At 38.8% G+C, this 21,272-nt stretch overlaps 1 protein-coding gene and 1 pseudogene across 5 annotated transcripts in view; both read left to right on the top strand.

Moving 5' to 3' along the window:
- The window catches only part of LOC111151929 (calcium dependent secretion activator 2), a 532,957-nt gene that overhangs the window by 295,983 nt on the left and 215,702 nt on the right, over positions 1–21,272 (top strand). For all 5 annotated transcript variants that reach the window (XM_022510148.1, XM_022510149.1, XM_022510145.1 and 2 more), the window contains exon 8: positions 9,332–9,471. In XM_022510148.1, the coding sequence (XP_022365856.1) occupies positions 9,332–9,471 (140 nt within the window). The remainder of the gene's footprint in view (positions 1–9,331; positions 9,472–21,272) is intronic.
- On the top strand, positions 9,944–19,426 carry LOC111151874 (annotated as a pseudogene).

The following is a 21,272-nucleotide window of genomic DNA, read 5'->3' on the forward strand; positions in this document are numbered from 1 at the left end:
TTGGATGTTAGGACACCTCCCCACTCCTCTGCTCCGGGATGTATACAGCCGGGTGACACGGGATTATTCTCTACTCAGGGGTATAAAAATTTGATTGTCATTCCCTGGCTGAAAAGCATCTTTTAATTGCTTGTTATGGGATAACCTATAAACTACTTAGCAAAACACACTCCTTCACAGCCTATCCCCAGTCTTCCTTTCTGCCGTCATCTGTCAGTACCACTTCCTCTCTCCTTACCCTCTGCATCCTCCCTGGCTTTCTTGCCCTTACCTTTGCGAACAGTGCTCTTCTAGCCAAAGTGATCTTGCCCAACTTGCCCTATCTTGATCACCTAAGAGTTAAAGGAAGTGCTTTCCTCTTCCTCAGATAGATTTTTGTTCTTATAACTATCACAGTCTGGCCTCACATAACTTGCTGAGATCTTGAGTGGTTTCTCTGTTAAATCAAGCAATACCCTTTCCGTGTATACTGTGCTTACTTTCTCATTTGCCATTTGGTACTGTTGGCCTTTTCCTGCTCCCTAAAACACTGTCCACCTTGAATACAGCACATCACATTCTGCTTTTTCTGCCTCTTTGGCCTCTAGTCTCAATTACAGAGTTCTCTTCCTAATTCTCAAAAGTTAGTGTTTCACTTTCTTTTCCGAAAAGTATCATTGACTATATTCCCTATGCTGTACTTTTTATTTCTGTCATTTATTTTATAACTGGAGGTTTGTACCTCTTAATCCTCATCACTTTTTTGACCCATATCCCTATCCACCACCCCTTGGCAACTACCAGTTCTCTGTATTTGAGAGTCTGGGTTTTTTCTGTTCTTTGTTCATGTCTTTTTTAGATTCCACATGTAAGTGAAGTCGTAGGGAATTTATCTTCCTCTAACTTATTTCATTAAACATAATCGCTTTTAGGTCCACCCATGTTGTTTGAATGGCAAGCTCTTGTTCTTTTTTATGGCTGAGTAATATTCCATTATGTATTTTTATTACATCTTCCTCTATCATCTATTGATGGACCCTGGGATTGCTTTCATATCCTGGCTATTGTAAATAATGCAGCGAGAAATACAGGGATATGTATATCTTCTTGAACTAGTGTTTTTGTTTTCTTTGGATAAATACCCAGTAGTGGAATTACTAGATCATATGATAGTTCTATTTTTCTTTTTTTGAAGAACTGCCAGTCTTCTTTTCCACAGTGGTTGTACCTGTTTACATTCACAGTGCATGAAGGTTCCCTTTTCTCCACCTCCTTAGCAACACTTACTATGTATCTTTTTGAGCTTAGTTATTCTGGCAGGTGTGAGGTGATATCTCATTGTGGTTTTGATTTGCATTTCCCTCATAATTAGTGATGTTGAGGATCTTTTCATCTGTCTGTTGGTGTTCTTATATGTTGATGAGATAGAGAATTGATGTGGCAGAAGATCTGATGAGCATTTGTATTGATTGAAGTCCTTATGGGGGCAAGCAATAGTAGGTGACTGAGGGTAGGTTCTGGGAACAAAAAAAAAGATCTGGCCAGTTAAGCTTGGGGAAGGGCTTGAGAACTAAAGATAGTAGTTAAGAATATTAGCATAGGTTTGTGTGCCTTTTTCTAGAGGGCCACTCTTTTTTTTTTTTTTTAGATTTTATTTATTTATTTATTTGACAGACAGAGATCACAAGTAGGCAGAGAGGCAGGCAGAGAGAGAGAGAGAGGAGGAAGCAGGCTCCCTGCCAAACAGAGAGCCCAATGTGGGGCTCGATCCCAGGACCCTGAGATCATGACCTGAGCTGAAGGCAGAGGCCTAACCCACTGAGCCACCCAGGTGCCCCTAGAGGGCCACTCTTAAGGTGACTCAGTGCCAACAGCCTCATTTCTATGCCTCAACTTCTTCCCCATGTCTTGCCTTATAATTCTTATGTGTTCTTTGAGACTCCCAAATGGAAATAATTTCCCTATGCATTTTGTCTTGATTTCTTCCAGAATTGGTGGTTGTACCCATCTTTGAGCTAGAATTGTATCAAGTATGTATCTCTATCTTAAGACTAAAATGCAAGTATTGTGGTCACATACATTTTTTCTTCCTCTAGGCTAACAGATATTTATAGAAAAGGGCCATGAATTGCTTACCTAGCCCTAGGCCTTATCTGGCTCCCCTAGTTTTGGATTTTTCCTCCCTTAGTTTTTACATTTTTTAGACCTTTATTGAAATCACTTAGAAATTTAGAAGGCCTTAAATATATAGGTCACAACGTTAAAATAATGTGAAATGTGCACAAATGCACATGGCTTGGCTTTAATATTTTAATAGGAGAACAGTATAGGGGTGTCAGCTTGTGTTCAGATCCCATGAACCCTCATATTACTCTAAACATGTATGTATATGTGTGTGTATATATATACTATATAATACATATAGTATATAGTATATAATACACACACACACACACACACACACACACACACATATATATATATATTTTTTACACTTCATTCTTAAGGGGGTTTTTTTGTATATTAAATTTGACAGAATTTTAAACAAAGCCTAAAAAAAAAGTTGTGTTTTTCATTACACCTCAGCAAAGATGGCAAGTAATGTTGACATTTTATTATGAAGAAGATAGGTTGGTTTTATATCTAAGATTAAAAAAAAGATAAAGAATCATAAAATGTGTCCTGCTAAGTGACAAGACATTTAAAATGTTAGTGGCAAAAATAAACTAGAAGAAGCAGAAATATGTATAGAAAGTTCAGAGAAATGAATAGCAAAGAATAGACAGCTATACTAAATAATAGAAGAAGCTAAATATTTTGCACAGAGCTATAATTAATTTAGATATCAACCTGGAACATAGCAGAATCCTTAGTTAATTTTTATATCTGTTAAATACTTTAATTCCTGCGCCAAGTCCTATTCAAGTACAACTGCCTATCTTAAAATTTTTAAGCACTTAGCTGTGAAAGAAGACGTATGATGCCAAACTCTGTTCCTGTACTACTTAGGATACTACTAAATGCTGCAACAAACATTTCACTAGTTCAAAAGAGGAACACCGGCCTAACAGTTCCCATTGGGTGTTCCTGATGGATGGGGTAGATTTCCTCCATTTGGTGATTCAGGGCTGTAGTTTCTTCCATTTTATTTTATGGCTCTCATTTCCTAGAGCACGGGAGTTCTCTGCATTTGGCCAGCAGATGAGCAAAAAGGGATGAAAGAGGCATACCTATATCTTCATTATTTTTGCCCAAAGTGACGCTTACCACTTCTCTTCATGTTCCATTAGCTAGAACTATCATGTATCCCTACTTAGATGTAAGAGGAGCTAGAAAATACAATCTCTGCCTTACTGACTGATTCTAGCAACAGCTCTATGCTAGTGAAAGCACAAATCCCAGTAAAGAGATGATCAGCTCTAGTTTGCCCCTGTAGCCAAATATGAGAATAGTTGTATTACCCTTCCTCCTACACGTAGAACACATTCACTTCAACTCAAGGGACTCCACCAGAAGTCTCCTCCAGGCCAGAATCCAGCATCCCCAATAGGTCCAGCCCCGGCTCTTTCTACAGCCTGGTGACCTACGAACTAAAATTCATGTTAACTACCTACTACTCCACCTCCCCTCCCCACCGTGCCCTAGTAGCAATCCACTCTACAGCAGTGGAACAGACATAGGAGAGCTACAACCAAGTAGCCCATTTGGGGAAAAGAGAAAAAAAAAAAAGGTAAAATGGAAAATACCTAGGAATAATTGTCCAGGGACAAGACTGAAATCCTGTCCTGGCTGTGTTCAGGATCTCGTGATTAGACCCTTGTTCTACTTCTGAAAAAGAACTCCTTTGTCCTTTATGTCTCCTGGCCATTTGGCCTCTACTCATTGGGAGCTGCGGCTTATCTCTTTACTGTCTGTGGCACCATCATGTGGATGACCATGACCACTTCACGGATGTGCAATTTGGGGACCTGGAACCTTGTTTACTGTCATTGTTAAGGCTAAGTTCAGGGTTTATCCATCAGTACAGTTCTTTTAGAAACAATGTATTTCATATGTATGGACCTCCATTTGTTACATGCCTCAGTGTTTGTCTGGAGAAACAGATAATTCTAATGCTAGGTCTTTCAAAAGGAAGAAATGTAACACAGGGTATCAGCTTCACATGTGATAGAACAGAGCCACTAAAGAACTGACAGTGCAGAAACCCAGAGACTGACAAAATTAGAAAACCTTGGCCCATCATCGGGATAGAAGGGCAGCAAGAGGAAGTAAGATCATCAGAGTATCTGAGCTCTTAGCTCTGGTAGGATGAAACTCTGAGCTCCCTGAGGGATCTGAGCCATCCGTAGTTTTCACCTTGGAGTGTCCCCACATAATGGGCCCTCAAAGGTTTAAATGAACAGAGATAAGTAGTAAATCCTTCCACTGACTTCACTTAGAAGTACCCATTAGGAAAGTAAAATGTGGCAGGAATGATGATATTCAATAGTGAGATGATTCTTAGATTGTGGATCAGATGCTATTACTTGTTTTGGGACCTTATTCAGTAACCTGTCATCAGCATTTAAAGAATGAGAAAATTGTCCAATGTCTTCATTTAAATATTCTCATCTATATAAGACTTGGAGTTTGGAACAGTACCAATTTTGTGTAAGCATAGAAGAATTAAAAAAGTATAAAGCCTGTAGGTGGTTCATGCCAAAATAAATTTGGTGGGGGGTAGGGGGATGTGGTAGGGAGAACAAGAAAAAGCTTCTCAGAATTACTAGGGAAATGGCAGCTCTAGCTTCAGAGGGTGGATATACAGCTCTTCGTGTTTGTTTTTTGGTTATTTTATTTTATTTTATTTATTTTTTTGCATCCTCCTCTAAGTTGATAATGACATTGTTTTGTCTACTGGTGTGAGCCAAAAATTATCACTTGTTTTTAACTGTCATTTAAGAAAGAATCTATAAAATATTCCATTGGCTATTTTAGCTGTCACAAGGGATTAATTCTATAATAACACTTTTTAAAATATCACAAATGCCATTTTATCTGTTACTGGATGTGCCTTTATATGCTTAAGTGTGTAGACATACTGGATTCAACTCTGCTGTGGCTTTTAGGATAGGCTTGAGGAAAGGCTCAAAATAGCAGTTGCATTTAACAAGTTGGAAGTTGAGAATAGTTTAAGAAGCTTTTATGACTGCTGTCTTTCCTAGAGAGAAAAAGAGCTTTGCTTCAAAATTTCTCTGTAAATAGTTCCACTTATACATGGAAATGAAGACTTTTGTTTTTTGGCAGAGCGTTCCAAATTCAGTTGCCGTGTTTTGTTTTTCAGAACATTTTAGCATACCTGAGCATGTTTATAATTCTTCCGTTTACACAGAAATTTCAAGTTTGTTTACTTTTCACACTGGTATAAAGTAAGAGCGGCTTAAAATACACACTGCCTTTCATATCTGTATCCTTCAGAATATAGTCCTCCCACTTAAAAATATCAAGGCTTGGATACAGGCCATGTCTAAATAATGTTATGACTGACTAAAGAGGGGAAAATACATCATTTTATGTACAGACAAACCTCAGGGATGCTGTGACTTTAGTTCCAGAGTTCTGCAATAAAATGGATATCCTGAAAAAGTGAGTCAAATGATTTTTTTTTTTTGGTTTCTCAGTGCATATAAAAGTTATGTTTACACTATACTGTAATCTTCTATGTGTGTGATAACATTGTCTTTAAAAAGTACAGAACCTTCATTAAAAAATACTTACTACTAAAAATGCTAACCAACATCTGAGCTTTCAGGAAATTGTCATCTTTTCGCTGGTGGAGGATCTTGCCTTGATGTTGATGATTACTGACTGACTGATCAGGGTGGCGCTTCCTGAAGGTTAGGTCGGCCATGGTAACTTCTTAAATTAAGACCGCACAAAGTTTGCCATTATTGATCGACTATTCCTTTAACAAATGATTTCTCTAGCCTGGGATGCTGTCATTTGCTAGCATTTTACAAACAGTAGAACTTCCTTCAGAATTAGAATCAGTCCTTTCAAACCCTGCCACTGCTTTACCAACTGAGTCTGTGTAATAGTCTAAATCCTTGTTGTGAATTCAATCTCCACAGCATCTTCAACAGGAGGAATTTCCATCTCAAACCACTTCCGTCACTCGCCCACAAGAAGCACCTCTTTACCTGCTAACGTGTTACCAGGAGACTGCAGCCATTTGTTGTGTCACTTGAACACAACAAGTGAAAACAAAGACGAAGAGCTGTATATCCACCCCCGAAGCTAGAGCTGCCATTTCCCTAGCAATTCTGGGAAGCTTTTTCTTGTTCTCCCTACCACATCCTTTTTCCCTCCAAATTTATTTTGGCATGAGCCACCTACAGACTTTATCCCTTTTTAACTCTTCCTTCTATGTTTACACAAAAATTGGTACTGTTCCAAACTCCAAAAGTCTTATACAGATGAGAATACTTAAATGAAGACATTGGACAATTTTCTCATTCTTTAAACGCTGATGACAGGTTACTGAATAAGGTCCCAAAACAACTAATAGCATCTGATCCACAAACTAAGGATCATCTCACTATTGAATATCATCATTCCTGCTACATTTTAGTTTCCTAATGGATACTTCTAAGTGAAGTCAGTGGAAGGATTTACCATGGCAGGGTAATTAATTGGCCTAAGTCCAATGTTATTGTATCTCAAGGAACAATTGTTCAGTCACATCTTTAGGTTCTACATCTGGTTCTCTTGCTGTTTGCACCACATCTGCAGTACTTCCTCCACTGAAGTCTTGAAAACTCCCAACATCATCCAGGAGAATTGGAATCAGCTGCTTCCAAATTCCTGCTACTGTGGATACTTTGACTTCCCATGAATCATAAATGTTCTTAATGGCATCTAGAATGGTGAATCCTTTCCAAAAGCTTTTCTCTTTGCCTTGCCGGATCCATCAGAGTCATCATTCTCTATGGGAGCTTTAGCCTTACAAAATGTGCTTCCTGCATTAGACTTCAAAGTGAAAATCACTCCTCAATCCATGGACTGCAGGACGGTTGCTGTGTTAGCAAGGATGGAAAGGACACTAATCTCATTGTCCATTTCCATCAGAGCTCTTGGTGACCAGGTGCATTGCCACTAAGCAGTAAACATTCCAAAAGGAATCTTTTTTCTGAGCAGTAGGTCTCAACAGTGGACTTAAAATAGCCAGTGAACCATGTTGTAAGCAGATGTGCTGTTATCAAGGCTTTGTTATTCCAGGTATAGAGCTCAAGCAGAGCAGATTTAGAATCATTCTTGGAATTTTTGGAAGGGTAGGGATTTTTGGAAGGGTAGGTAAATGAGCTTTAGCTTTAATTTAAAGTCACCAGCTACATCAGCCCCTAATAAGAGGGAGTCCACCTGTCCCTTTGATGCTTTAAAGCCAGTAATTGACTTCTCCTCTCTAGCTATGAAAGTCCAAGATGACCTCTTCTTCCAACATAAGACTGTTTAGTGTGCATTGAAAATGTGTTGTTTAGTGTTGCCACTTCTATTACTCAGATCTTCAGATAACTTGCTGGGGCTTCTACATCAGCACTAACTGCTTCACCTTGTACTTCTATGTTATGGAGATGGCTTCTTTCCGTAACCCCCGTGAAACAACTCTGCTAGATTCAGACTTTCCTTCTGTAGCTTCTTTGCCTCTCTTAGTCATCAGAGAATTGAAGAAAGTTAGAGTCTTGCTCGGGATTAGGCTCTGGCTTTGGGGAATGTTGTGGCTTATTTGATCTTCTTTCCCAACCAGTAAAACTTTCTCTGTATTAACAATAAAGCTGTTTTGCTTTTTATCACTTATGCATGCACTAGAGTACACTTTTAATTTCCTTCAAGAACTTTTCCTTGACGATGACAACTTAGCCCAAGAGACTTAGCTTTCAGCCTGTCTTGGCTTCTGACATGCCTTCCTCACTAAGCCTAGTGATTTCTAGTTTTTTATTTAAAGTGAGACGTGTGACTCCTCCTTTAACTTGAACACTCAGAGGCTGTTGTAAGGTTATTACCTTAATTTCAATATTGTTGTGTCTCAGGGAACAGGGAGACCCAAGAAGAGGGAGAGATACAGCGTAATAATCAATTGGTAAAGCAGTCAGAAAACACATTTATAAACACACATTTAAGTTTGCTGTCCTACCGGAACATGGTGAGTGAAGCCCCAAAACAATTAGAGTAATTACATCATAGTTTGTCACTGATCACAGATCACTGTAACAAATTGAATAATAACGTAAAAATTGGGGGCACCTGGGTAGCTCAGAGGGTTAAGCCTCTGCCTTCGGCTCAGGTCATGGTCCCAGGGTCCTGGGATCGAGCCCCACATCGGGCTCTCTGCTCAGCGGGGAGCCTGCTTCCCCAACCCCCCACCTGCATCTCTGCCTGCTTGTGATCTCTCTCTCTCTCTCTCTGTCAAATAAATAAATAAAATCTTTAAAAAAAAAGTAAAAATTTGAAACATTTTGAGAATTACCAAAAGGTGACAGAGACGCAAGGTAAGCAGATGCTGTTGGCGAAACGGCACCAGGAGGCCTACTCAGGCAGGGTCCCACAGTCCTTCAATATGTAAAATGCAGGCTCTGTGAAGAACAATGAAGTGACATGTAGTAAGATGAGGTATGCTTGTATATGGCATGTAATATCTGAAGAGAAAGCTTTTCTTCTGTGTTGGCTTTGTAAAGCTGTAGAGTTATGAAATAATCATTTGGTAATTTGGAAGTTTTGCTAAAAAATAATTACTTTGTTTCAGTCCTAATATTATCTTCATGGTTTTGAAAACATGTCATCAAGGGGAAAAAGTCCTTTGGTATTGATCTAAGGCAGAAAATGTGCTAGGATATCTGTCTTCTCCATCACTAATTGAGTTGATTTCCTTTCATACTGTTCTACAATGAAAATATGAAAACAGCAGTTCTATTTTTGCTGCCTAAAATAATTGGTTTTACTTTTTTAAACATGCTATCTATAATTTCAGAAAATATTTCTTTCTGAACTTTTGTCCTGAGGAGTTTAGAATAGCTTGAAATTATAGGTGTCTAATAAGTATTTCACAACTGTCAATTCAACTGTAGCCTCTGTGCTCTTACCTCATTATGAAGTGACACAGGAAGAAAACTCATTACGTGATAATATGAAAACACATAGTTGTCAAAAAGATAAATGAGTCTGTATTGAAAACCCATCTGTTGTGATGGGAGTCAAATGGTTTAGACACATTTGGGCATGATACCTTCTTTTTAAACAGGAAAACATAGAAAAGATTTCTGTTCTGATCATTAGACATTATATTGTGCACTTAATTTTTTTTTTTGGTCTCTCACAGGTGATATTATACCCAACTTCTAATAGCTCCAAGTCAGCTGAGTTTCACCGAATGATAGTTCCAAAAAATAGCCAGGACTCTGACTTAAAAATCAAATTAGCAGTGCGAATGGATAAACCACCACATATGAAACATAGTGGGTAAGTGTGGACTTGACATCTTTTTCTCCTGAATTACTGAATTTAATTTCAACGTATCCCTTTTGTCCATTTACTGACAGAGCCAGTATATCATGAAATTTTCCCCCAAAATGACATTTATGGAACAACTTACTATTTTAAACTCCCAGACAGCTTTATATCTAAACACATGGGTATTTAGTTAAAATAACTGTGTCCATGCTAACATAATGTTGGTAATTGATCCCAGTGGTATTCTACCCCATTTATATCGATGAAGAGTAGTGATAGCTGGAAAGCTCTAAAAGATATTTTCCAAAATATAATGATGGTTGAAACAAGCATAGCATTCACATCTCCAGAAATGGTTACACTTACATAAAACATATTAAAGCTAAAATGTCATTCAGATCTAACCAGGAGGCTGTGAAAAGTTTTGTCAGGGAGGATTGTGAGTGTCCATGCAGTGTGTGAGTGGAAAGCCACATCGACAATGGAGGAGCGGACGCTGGTGGGGAAGCCGGACCACAGGGCCTGTCGGCGGGGAACAACCGTGGGCCGGGGTCAGCCCTCATCTCAGCCAGGGCTCTTGTTCCCTTGTAGTTGGTGAGGTAACAGGTCTGAACTCTTCAAGACCATAAAATGAGTTTGGTTTTTTAAAAAAAAAAAAAAGAAAGAAAAACAAAAAACAAAAAAACCCTGGGTCTTTCTCAGGTTAACACTGTAGGACTCACTGCAGTCAAATCCCAGCACAGGGCTGTGAGGAACGTGACCTTTTTTCACAGTGGATAGAAGCACTTCTGAAGTGGCTCCCTCTGAGATTAGCAGCCAACACAAGAGCCTAAGAAAGTCCATTCCCTTACGGAGAGGTGTCGTCTGCCCGCTACGGAGCCGAATCACCAACACCATGGCAGAGTGAACGGATGAGTCAGTAAGATAAAGCTTTTTTGGATGACTAGCAGGCCTAACGACCACATTGCTTCCTTGGTTTGCATGGGCAACGTAAGCCGAGTCAGAACAAGGCTCACTGACGGAAGAACAGCTCAGAGGTGGACTGTTTGAAAGGAAACCATAATTTGGGTAGCCCACATCATGGCGTCTTCGGTGCAATAATGCAGACTAAAGGCTAACATGACTCAGCTCATAATGCAGATGGAGTTCTGGGATTTCATATTTAGAGTTCTTCTCATTACTCCGTCTTCCTGCTCACCACGGATTTATTTAGCAGGCACGGATTGAGCACTTAATGTGTTCCTCCCATAACAAACCTCAGTGGTATACCATCTCGGGCCTAAAGGAAGCGGCTAATCAGGGATTCAGGCTTGTATACAAATAATTATGATAGTGAACGATAAGTGCTGTAAGAGAGGAATGGGAGCTGGTGGAAAGAACACCTGATTTTAGCTGCGGTTAGTCTTGAAAATCTCACAAGACACCTGACTTTTGAGATAAAACTTGAAGTACGAATTTGAGTGGGCAAGGAAGAGGAAGGGCACCCCAGTCATAGGACATAGCATATTCACAGGCAAGAAAGAGTTCTGGAAAGACTTTTCAGGCCAATGAAAACAAGTTGGGTGCAGCTGGCATAGAGAGGTTGGAGAATAGAAAGTTAGAATACTACTACTCTAAAGTGCTTAGAAACTAGTAGAGTCTAGAGTTGGGTATAAAGGAACATACATTCCAGGCACTCAGTTGTTTCGCTACTGTTTTTATATCCATCTCTTTTGATGAAGGGCACCTTAAGACATTGGAACCTGTGTATTATAATTCCAACACAGTCCTTAATTTGCAAATGGCCTGTACCCTGGTGAATACCCCTGGAGCCTTCAGAGTATCCCAGGAACCAAGATTAAACATGAGGTTGGGCCCATGACAAGTTCTACAGCCTTTCACATCTGTGGAAATCCCTGCTCTCCTCTTTGGCATCTCCTTCCTATAGAATGTTCCAGGGCAGGTGGGTCCATCCAACCCCCTGCTAAGACTTGAGTTTTTGGGTGGTTTTTCCCTTTTTAAAAAATTTTTTTATTAATCCTTTGCACTGAAGGAGAGCTGGTTTAAATCTTATCTCTAAGCCCTTGACTAAGTCAGGAACCTCAAGGTGGGTCTGGAGTTAACTTCTGTTTAAGACTACCGGTGATGGGGATCACTAAGGAGAATATATCATAGCCTCTCAATTTAATATGGAAAGCCCGAGAACTCACCTTGGATTCAGATCAGGAATACTTTAGATGCAGCCACATGAATTAATATCTGCTATTCCTAAAAGATACCAACAGGCAATTCTAGACCTTCGGGTATCTCTTTAGTTTATAGTATGTAAAAGGAAGGAATTCTAGAACTGAAAATACCTGTGATGCTCTTCTGCTGGTTGGTATGTTATGTGGCGTAATTAAGAATATCATATTCTATAATAGCGATTCTGTAAAAACTAATATCTGTTTTGGACATCATAATAATGACGATGATCAACCAGAATTAAAGGTATCCAAACTGTGATGGTGATGTTTCCCTATGGCAGGTACAGGTGCTTTAGCACAAACAGCTGTTTGGGTTCCTTAGAGCTTGTGGGAACACATAAATATTTTAAATATCACCCCTGTGCATATGGGCAAACATGATTTGACCTCCATCATAACTGTATCCATCTTTTTTCTGCAGTGTTTCATAAATGGATTTTACTGAATTTAATTACATTTAAGAAGAGAAAGTCCACTAACCTGTTTCTTCCAAGTACTCTATTATATGCCAAAGTGATAATAGGATAAGAGTAGTAGATTAATAGTGTTCAGTTTTGGGGCTGGATTGTGTTTTGTCAATAATTCATCCTATAGTGAATAATTAACAGATAAGTAATGAATAATTGAAAAAGAGGCAAGTCAAGTTAAAAAAAAATTAATTTATCTTTAAAATATGGCAAACCCCTATTTTAGATAGACTTGTCAAGTGGATTAAACAGTAAATTGGGAGGGTTATGGATTTTTATCTTCAAAGCACTTTTGGGAACCAGACTTTGAAATCCTCTGGGTCTTTATTTAAAAAGCCTGTTGGGGCACCTGGATGGCTCAGTGGGTTAAAGCCTCTGCCTTCAGCTCAGGTCATGGTCCCAGGGTCCTGGGATTGAGCCCCACATTGGGCTCTCTGCTCAAGCAGGGAGCCTGCTTCCTCCTCTCTCTCTGCCTGCCTCTCTGCCTACTTGCGATCTCTGTCAAATAAATAAATAAAATCTTAAAAAAAAAAAAAAAAGCCTGTTGGATGTTCTAGAATATGGCATCTCTTATGTGAACTACTATAACATGTAAATGAATATTTACCACATATATATAGCACCTGTGTGGGACCTCTCTCTTATATTTTTAAGATTTTGTTTATTTATTTGACAGAGACGTTGCAGGTAGGCAGAGAGGCAGGCAGAGAGAGAGAAGGGGGGGATGCAGGCTCCCCACTGAGCAGAGAGCCAGATGTGGGACTTGATCCCAGGACCCCAAGATTGTGACCTGAGCTGAAGGCAGATTCTTAACCCACAGAGCCACCCAGGCGCCCCACCCTCAATATAGTTTATCAGTGTTTATTTTTTGTGCCCCTAACCGCCCTGTGAGTTTTTTAAACTTCTTTAAATCCCAGTGCCCCATGCAGTATGCAGTCAAGGATAGGTATTAATATAATAATGATGATGAAAATAGTAGTATGCTCTTTAGAGTTTTAAGGAAAAAATGGCAGTAAGTTGCATTCCTAAGTTGAAATGCAAAGGGTTCTAAACACAAGTTAGAGTATAAATTTAGATATAAATTTAATATATATTAATTGTATATTAATAAATTAATAATAATATATATTAATAATATATAAATTAGATGTATAAAAATAGAGTATAAATTTAATGTGAAAAATATCTAAAATAAATGTGTTTGGTTCTCTTGCATTTTTGAATAACCTTTTTATAAGCAAATAATATATCTGATAAAAAGCTCATGTTTCTGATAACTAATCAGTCCATGACTAGACATTATAGTTTTTTAAAAATAGGATTGACTACATGTAAATGAAAATATATTTAGTTTGGATAAAATAAACATAAAGATGATTTCATTCTTTTTTTTTTTTTTTAAAGATTTTATTTATTTGACAGAGATCACAAGTAGGCAGAGAGGCAGGCAGAATAGGGGGGAGGAGCAGGCTCACCGCTGAGCAGAGAGTCCGATGTGGGGCTCGATCCCAGGACCCTGGGATCATGACCTGAGCCGAAGGCAGAGGCTTTAACCCACTGAGCCACCCAGGCGCCCCTGATTTCATTCTTTTAAAACCAAACTGTACATTACCACATGACGCAGATTTGATTTTTTTAAAAAGGGCTTACTTATTCGTTTGGAATATGTCTTATAAACTAATTATATAAACTCATATACATCTAGTAAATGACTTACCAGCTAGGTAGCTAGGTACGTTAAATAATTCATACTCAGTTTTCGAATTTATTTTCCTCCTTTTTTGGATATCTGGAAGACAGAACTGTTCTTGAACAAATGGACTGTCCTTTAGCATAGCCTAGTGGCTGAGGAACAGTATTAACTTAAATCTCATAATACTATTCCTGCTTTTTTTAAAGAACATTTTCCTAATTCAAATGTAATTTTTTCAGTCAAAAGAAAGGTAAAATAAAATGGACCTAAATAAAACAAATGACTCTTAGGACAGTTCTACAATGGTAAAGGAGAGAGAAGAAAATTAAATGGTTACAAATACGTAGAGGGAGGTGGCGTGGACCTAGCCGAGGTCTTCATGCAACTGATTATTTTATAGGGAAAAAATGAATGTGTAACTGTGTGAGAGTTTCATCACAGTTAAGAACTGGTAAGATAAAATGTTGGCCAAAGTACTGTCCCGTAAATCTCCTGTTTCTCTCTGTGCAGAGTCATGTTTGGCTATTTAAACATTTGTTGATTAAACAGAGGTACTGAAATATTTCATAATTGTCATTGACAAAAGTCTCTCTTTAATTTATACCATAAAGGTTTAAAAGGCACTAGGCCTGTTTCTTGCTGCAGGGGAGAGACAGTAGTTCAGCTTCCAGCAGGAGGGAGGGCTTGAACACCACGCTGGCTGCGTTATCGTTGTCCCATGTTTCCCAGAGAGCTGACCAGCTGTGCGTTCAGGCCCTGGGGTGTCCTGCTGTCAAACGTGGCATTTGCTCATAAAATGAAATGCCCGCACTCTTAATAAAACTGCGTTGTTGATGATTTTAAGGTTTATGATCTTCAATTAGGTTAGGGGATAGTCTCATGATCAGAGGGAGGAAAATCTTAACTTTTGTCAAGGTGGCATTTGCTTAGAGGGTCCAGTCCTTACGAAAAGGATGGGTCTGTTTTGTTTTGTTTTTTTTCCTGGAAAAAAATTGATTCCCAATTTAAGCTGACCTTTTAGAATGATTTTCCTACATGTCCCTGTCTAAAATAACCATGTTTTGACATTTGAACCTACATGTAGGTCTGTTTGCCTTCCCGATATGAATTTACCTTATTCTGACTTATTCTAATTTCATAGAAATCCCACTTCTTACTGCCTTGCCAAAACTTCTGACCAAGTATTTGCTAGGTTCTTAATAAATCTTTTTTTCCCACACACAGCTTTCAGCTTTCAGAAGAGAAGTCTATCTGTGATACTTTATAAACCTCAGTGTAACTGTTGTAGAATGATAAAACGAATAAGCCATAAAGCTGACTTTGTTTTTCCAAATGCCTTATATTTGTGTCCCTTTCTGTATGCTGATTTACATCAAGAACTTTATTTTTCATTTCAATTTACTAGGGACTAATTATGTAATAATGGTAGAAACATTTTCAGGCATGGCTTTAATGATCACTAAACTAGATGTTTTAACTTATACTCCCTTCATAAAACTTCTCTGATTTCTCCTGTAATAAGTTAGTTTGCCTTTAACTTTAACCTTAAATGTAACTTTCTGCTCAACACCCTTTTATTCTTGAGATTTTTTCCAGGGTGTAATATTTTAACATACGTTACTTTCTTCTCTTTCATGCATCCAATAACTATGCTCTTTTGCTGTTTAAATATCCTTCGGTGTCCTGTCTGGAAATCAAGCCAAATAATTAAAAGTGGAATATGAGGTCTTTTAAAATTTTTCTTTCAGGAGCCACAGACCATATCCAGAGGTTATCCTAATTATTTGGGGGCATTTAAAAAACTATAGTGAAAACTATTTTGGAATACGATATAATTTCATAAACAGCTAAAATACAGAATTATAATAGGTCTATTCCATCTCAATTGATGTCTTACCATAAAATTTTTGGACTGTGTACTGACGAAGTAGTACTTTTTGTTTCTTTGCATGCATCCAGAAGTTTTAAAATATTAACACTGAATTTATAAAGCCAAAATATTGGGCTTGTAAAGTGAGCATTGTGGAAGGTCAGGAAAAATTTGGACTTTATAGGGATACTCGCTTTTAGTTCCTTTCTCTGATAGGTGTAGCTGAATGGTGGTGCAGGTGCAGGGCAGACAGTGATGCTTGCATAGAACGAGTACCAGTATTGGAGCCAAGACACCTGTGCGTATGGTCTCAGTTCTGTCACTAACTTGGGTGAGTTATCACACCTGTCCTGGTCTGCTTTCATCAGTTGCTAAAGGGGACATCCGACTGGGGAATTTGAATGGCCCCTTGAGCCCCCAGAACTTTATGACTTATCAGATCATTTCCTCCCTCGCCCCTCCATGAGCACAGTCCACCCATCCTGTGGTGTGCCTGCACACACAGGGTGAGCAGAGCTTAGGGCGAATAGAGGTGGTAGAAGGAAGGACACCTGGGAAGATGAGACATTTGGGGTTTATTTGAATCTTCTCAAGACAAGAAAAGGAAGTGTGAAGACTGCAACATTAGGTTGCTTTTATGTAAAATTAATTTGAAAAATACACTATAGTTCTAGAATTGCTTCTAATCTGATTATAGTAGTGGTACTAAAAAAAAAAAAAAGAAAGAAAGAAACAGATGGATATAGAGGCCCCTGGGTGGCTTAGTTAAGTGTCCAACTCTTGATTTTGACTCAGGTCATGATCTCAGGATGGTGAGATCAAGCCTCGAGTAAGGCCCAGCACTTGGCGTGGAGCCTGCTTTAGTTTCTCCCTCTCCTTTACCCTCTAACCCTGCCCTCTCCTTCTCTTTAAAAAAAAAAAAACCACAAACAGGTATGTATAAAACTTCAGAAATGAAATACACTAAATAGAATAATGCAACTATGGGTGAAATTATTTTCCAGATTTTACTATTAGGATGAAAGAATGCAGTTATCAAACTAAAGATCAAATAATTTCTTCTAATTAAAAATAGGTAAATTTATTGTACCAAATATCTGATTATTGGGGAAATCATTTGAGAGGATTCCTTAAGGTGAGCTTTGAAGGACTCCTGTCCATCTGATACTTAAAGAGTCAGCATGGCTTGGGAACATGAACTCTGGAGCCAGACCACCTGCCTTCACATCCTGGCTGTACCAGCTGATCGCTGTGGGATCTTGGGAAAGTTATGAAACCTCTGTGTGCCTCGGTTTCCTCACCTACAAAATGAAAATGTTAATAGAGCCTACCTCATACCATTTTTTAGAGGAGGAGTATTTTTTTTATTGCAATATAATTAGCATACAATAGTCCATTGGTTTCGGGTATACATCATAGCTTCCAGAATTCTATACATTACTCCAATCATGATGAGCATGGAGTAATGTATAAATCAATACATTATGATAAATGTAGTCATTTGTCCCCATACAACATTATTACAATATTGTGCAATGCTGTACTCTTCATCTCTGACTTATTTATTTTATAAGTGGCCGTTTGTACCTCTTAATCCTCTTTATTTCACTCATCTTCTCTGGGAGCCACTGGTTTGTGCTCTGTACTTTAGAATCTGGGTTTTTTTCCGTTTCTTTTTATTTTTTTTTAGATTCCACGTGTAAGTGAAATGATATGGTGTTTGACCATCTCTGATTTATTTCACTTGGCAGCATAATACCCTTTACAATAACATTCACGTTGTTGTAAATGGCAAGATCTCATTCTTTATAGCTGAATAATATTCTATTGTATATAGATACCACATTTTCTTTATCCAACACTTGGGTCACTTCCATCTCTTGACTATTATAAGCAATACTGCAATGAACATAGACTACATAAATCTTTTCAAAGTACTATTTTCATTTTCTTTGGGTAAGTACCCAGTACTGAAATTACCGGGTTGTATGGTATTTCTATTTTTAATTTTTTGAGGAACCTCCATACTGTTTTCCACAGTGGCTACGCCAGTTTATATCCCTACCCACAGTGCGTGCACCTTCCTTTTCCACGTCCTCACCAACACTTGTTACTCCTTTTTGGTACTAGCCATTCTGGGATGTGAGGTCCTATCTCACTGTGGTTTTGATTTGTGTTTCCCTGATGATGAGTGACATTGAGCATCTTTTCATATCTTTAGAAAATGTCTGTTCAGGCCCATTTTAAAATTATTAATATTTAAGATTATTGTGGTTACATACAAACTTTAGTATTTTAGTTCTATGAAAGATGCGATTGGTATTTTAATAGGGATTTCATTGAAAACGTAGATTTTTTGTAGTATGGTTAGTTCAACAATATTGTAATTCATCAGCATGGAATATCTTTGCGTTCGTCTGTGTCATCTTCAGTTTCTTTCATGGTGGGTTGATAGTTTTCAGAGTACCAATATTCCACCTCCCTGGTTGTTTATTTTTAGGTATTTTTTTTTTTAAGATTTTATTTATTTTTTTGAGAGAGAGAAAGCACCAGCAGGGGGAGTGGCAGGTAGAAGGGGAAGGAAGAAGCAGGATCCCCGCTGAGCAGGGAGCCCAATGTGGGACTTGATCCCAGGATCCTGGGATCATGACCGGAGCCAAAGGCAGTCACTTAACCGATTGAGCCACCCAGGTACCCCTATTTTTTGGTATTTCTGATGCAATTGTAAATGGGATTGTTTTCTTGATTTCTCTTTATACTATTTGGTTTTTGTGTAGAAGTGCAGCAGATTTCTGTGTATTTTGAATATTGTAACTTTACTAAGTTCATTTATCAGTTCTGATAGTTTTTTGGTTGAGTCTCCAGGCTTTTCCTCAACATAGTATCATATCATCTGCAAATAGTGACAATTTTACTTCTTCCTTACCAATTTGGATCCTGTTTATTTCTTGTCTAACCGCTGTGGCTAGGACTTCCAGTATTATGTTGAATAAAAGTGGTGAGCATACACGTCCTTGTCTTGTTCCTGATCTTAGAGGGAAAGCTTCCCATTTTCACCATCGAGTATGGTGTTCGCTTTGTGTTTTCATATTTGGAGAAGTAGTATCTTAATGTGTACAGTGTGCAGGCAGGAGTAGCTGGCCAGCTCACAGCAATAATGTGTTTTAACTATTGATAAAACCCTAAAGAAAGTATATGTTTGAGTTGAGACACTTCTAAAAGAAGGAAAAATAAACATTAAATAATTAAAAGATGAAACAAAATGGGGGTGCCTGGGTGGCTCAGTGTTTAGGTGTCTGCCTTCAGCTCAGGTCATGATCCCAGGGTCCGGGGATTGAGCCCCACATTGGGCTCCCTGCTCAATAGAATGCCTGCTTCTCCCTCTCCCACTCCCTCTGTTTGTGTTCCCTCTCTTCCTGTGTCTCTATCAAATAAATAAATAAAATCTTAAAAAAAAGACCAAAAGGCCATGATCAACAATGCCAGTATGTCAGAGGAGACAGAACAGGACTGCGTGGAGTGTGCAGCTCAGGCATTAGAGGAATAGGACGTAGAGAAGACACCTGCAGACCATACTAAGGAGTACAACCCCTCTGGCCCGGCACGGTGAGGAGGGAGGAACTACGGTAGTTGGGTGACACATGAAACCAAACACTTCGTCTGCTTCTGTCTGGGCCACCTGGCCATTCTGCTATTTCAGTCTGGTTAAAAGCATGGCCTGTGTCACATACCCGTGATCCAGCCAAAAACAAGGACTGCCACCCACATTCCAAATACCAGAGACTGAAATCCTTAGCCTTGTCTCAGGGAACCCCCTCAATCTTTGAACGTTTACTGTGTTTCATACAGGTCAGTATCTGGACGAATTAGTTGTGGCAATAAAACAATTAGTAAAACCCCTTCCATTTGCATTTTCTGTTCTGTACCTCTCTGCCCCATAGTTTATCTTCTCAAAACCCATTCCTTTAAAAAAGGAAAAAAAAAAAAACTATCAGAGACATAGGCATTATCTACAATTTGTTCAATTCTAGAGGGGAAGATGACCTGGTACTTGATCTTGGCTAAGGGAGAGGGGGTCAGTCCTTCAGTCCTTGAGGTTTCTGTGGGATGTGATAGACTAGCCTTCTCACTCTTCGAGCACTTCTCGCCCATCGTGCAACCATTGCGCTTGGAAGAATATCATTGAGAAGTGCGTGTCGGGAAATGGATGGCAGAGAAACTAAGCTTCCTCTGGCCGTGAAATAAGTTGAGCTGATGAGAAGTTTGCTGGGTTCTAGCTTATTCCTCTTCTCCATTTCTTCCTGCCTTATCCCAAAAGGATGCTCTAAAGATTAAAGGTAATTCTTTTTTTATTTTTTTTTTAAGATTTTATTTATTGGACAAAGAGATAGCAGGAGAGGGAACACAGGGGGAGTGGGAGAGGCAGAGCCTGCTGCTGGGTTTGATCCCAGGAGCCTGGGTTCATGACCTGAGCTGAAGTCAGACGCTTAATGACTGAGCTACCCAGGCGCCCCCAGATTAAAGGTGGTCATAAAAGGGAAAATGAATCTTTTTGAGCAGCAGCCCTCCATGTGATTCTAATAAAGTCTTTCTGGGAATTTAAACACTAAGCCTGTTGCACTGTGATTTAACTAGCTGTGGAAGAAACCCCGTTAACAATTAAATGAAAAAAGAATAAAATAAGGCACTATTTCCAACTCACCCCCCACCTTTGACAACTTTCTTTTGCTCCTTCTCAGGCACCCATGAGGACTGCTACCGAGCAGTCTAGAGCTAGATTGGGCGACTAGGCTCTAACTAGCTCTGCCTGCAGGTTGCCTTGGGTCTGTAGTCCCGTGCCTTCTTGGTTTCCTCATCTTGAAAACAGAATATTGAGCTCATTAAAAAATTTTTTAGTGTTCTTCCAGCTCTGAAATTTCTTTCAATTTTATGTTAAACCTAAAATTTGATGTCCTGAGGAAAGTAAGGTAGAATTAGTTCACATTCTTCGGGTAGGATGGAAACAGGTAAATGATTTGCAAGCCACCTCATTCTCTTTAAGGACATCTCCATAAACAGGAGGCACAGGGTACAGAATTGTTAAGAACACGGGCTTTGGAGTTGGACCTGGGTTCAAACTTGAGCCCTGTCATTTTTAGACAAACTTAGTCAAGTTCCTTAACTTTTCATAGCCTCACTTTTCTGAACTCTAAAGTTGAATTGTCCCGAGCGAGAAATGAGATGTACTCCTAAAGCGTGTAGCACAGTGCCTGTTCCGTGCAGATGCTCCATCAACTAGTAATGGTGGTTATCAGAATGAAGGTTATTTTAAGAAATTATAGTCCCATGAGCTGTAATAAAACATTCTAGTTTTAAACACATTGTTAGATTTTATTTGGAAGAAAATTCTCAAAGACAGATGGGGAAATGGTGTGTATATCCTGATACCTTCAGAATATAAAAATTATGTCTCCCACTAGGGCCCAGTGCTTTAATTGTTAGGCTTTAATGTGTTTTTATTTGACAGCTACAATGGATGTAACTGGTGGTGGTGGTGGTAGTGGTTTGTGTGTGTA

The sequence above is a fragment of the Enhydra lutris genome, unplaced genomic scaffold (assembly GCF_002288905.1).
Source record: "Enhydra lutris kenyoni isolate GAN:26980312 unplaced genomic scaffold, ASM228890v2 scaffoldscaffold27, whole genome shotgun sequence".
Taxonomy (NCBI): Eukaryota; Metazoa; Chordata; class Mammalia; order Carnivora; family Mustelidae; genus Enhydra; species Enhydra lutris.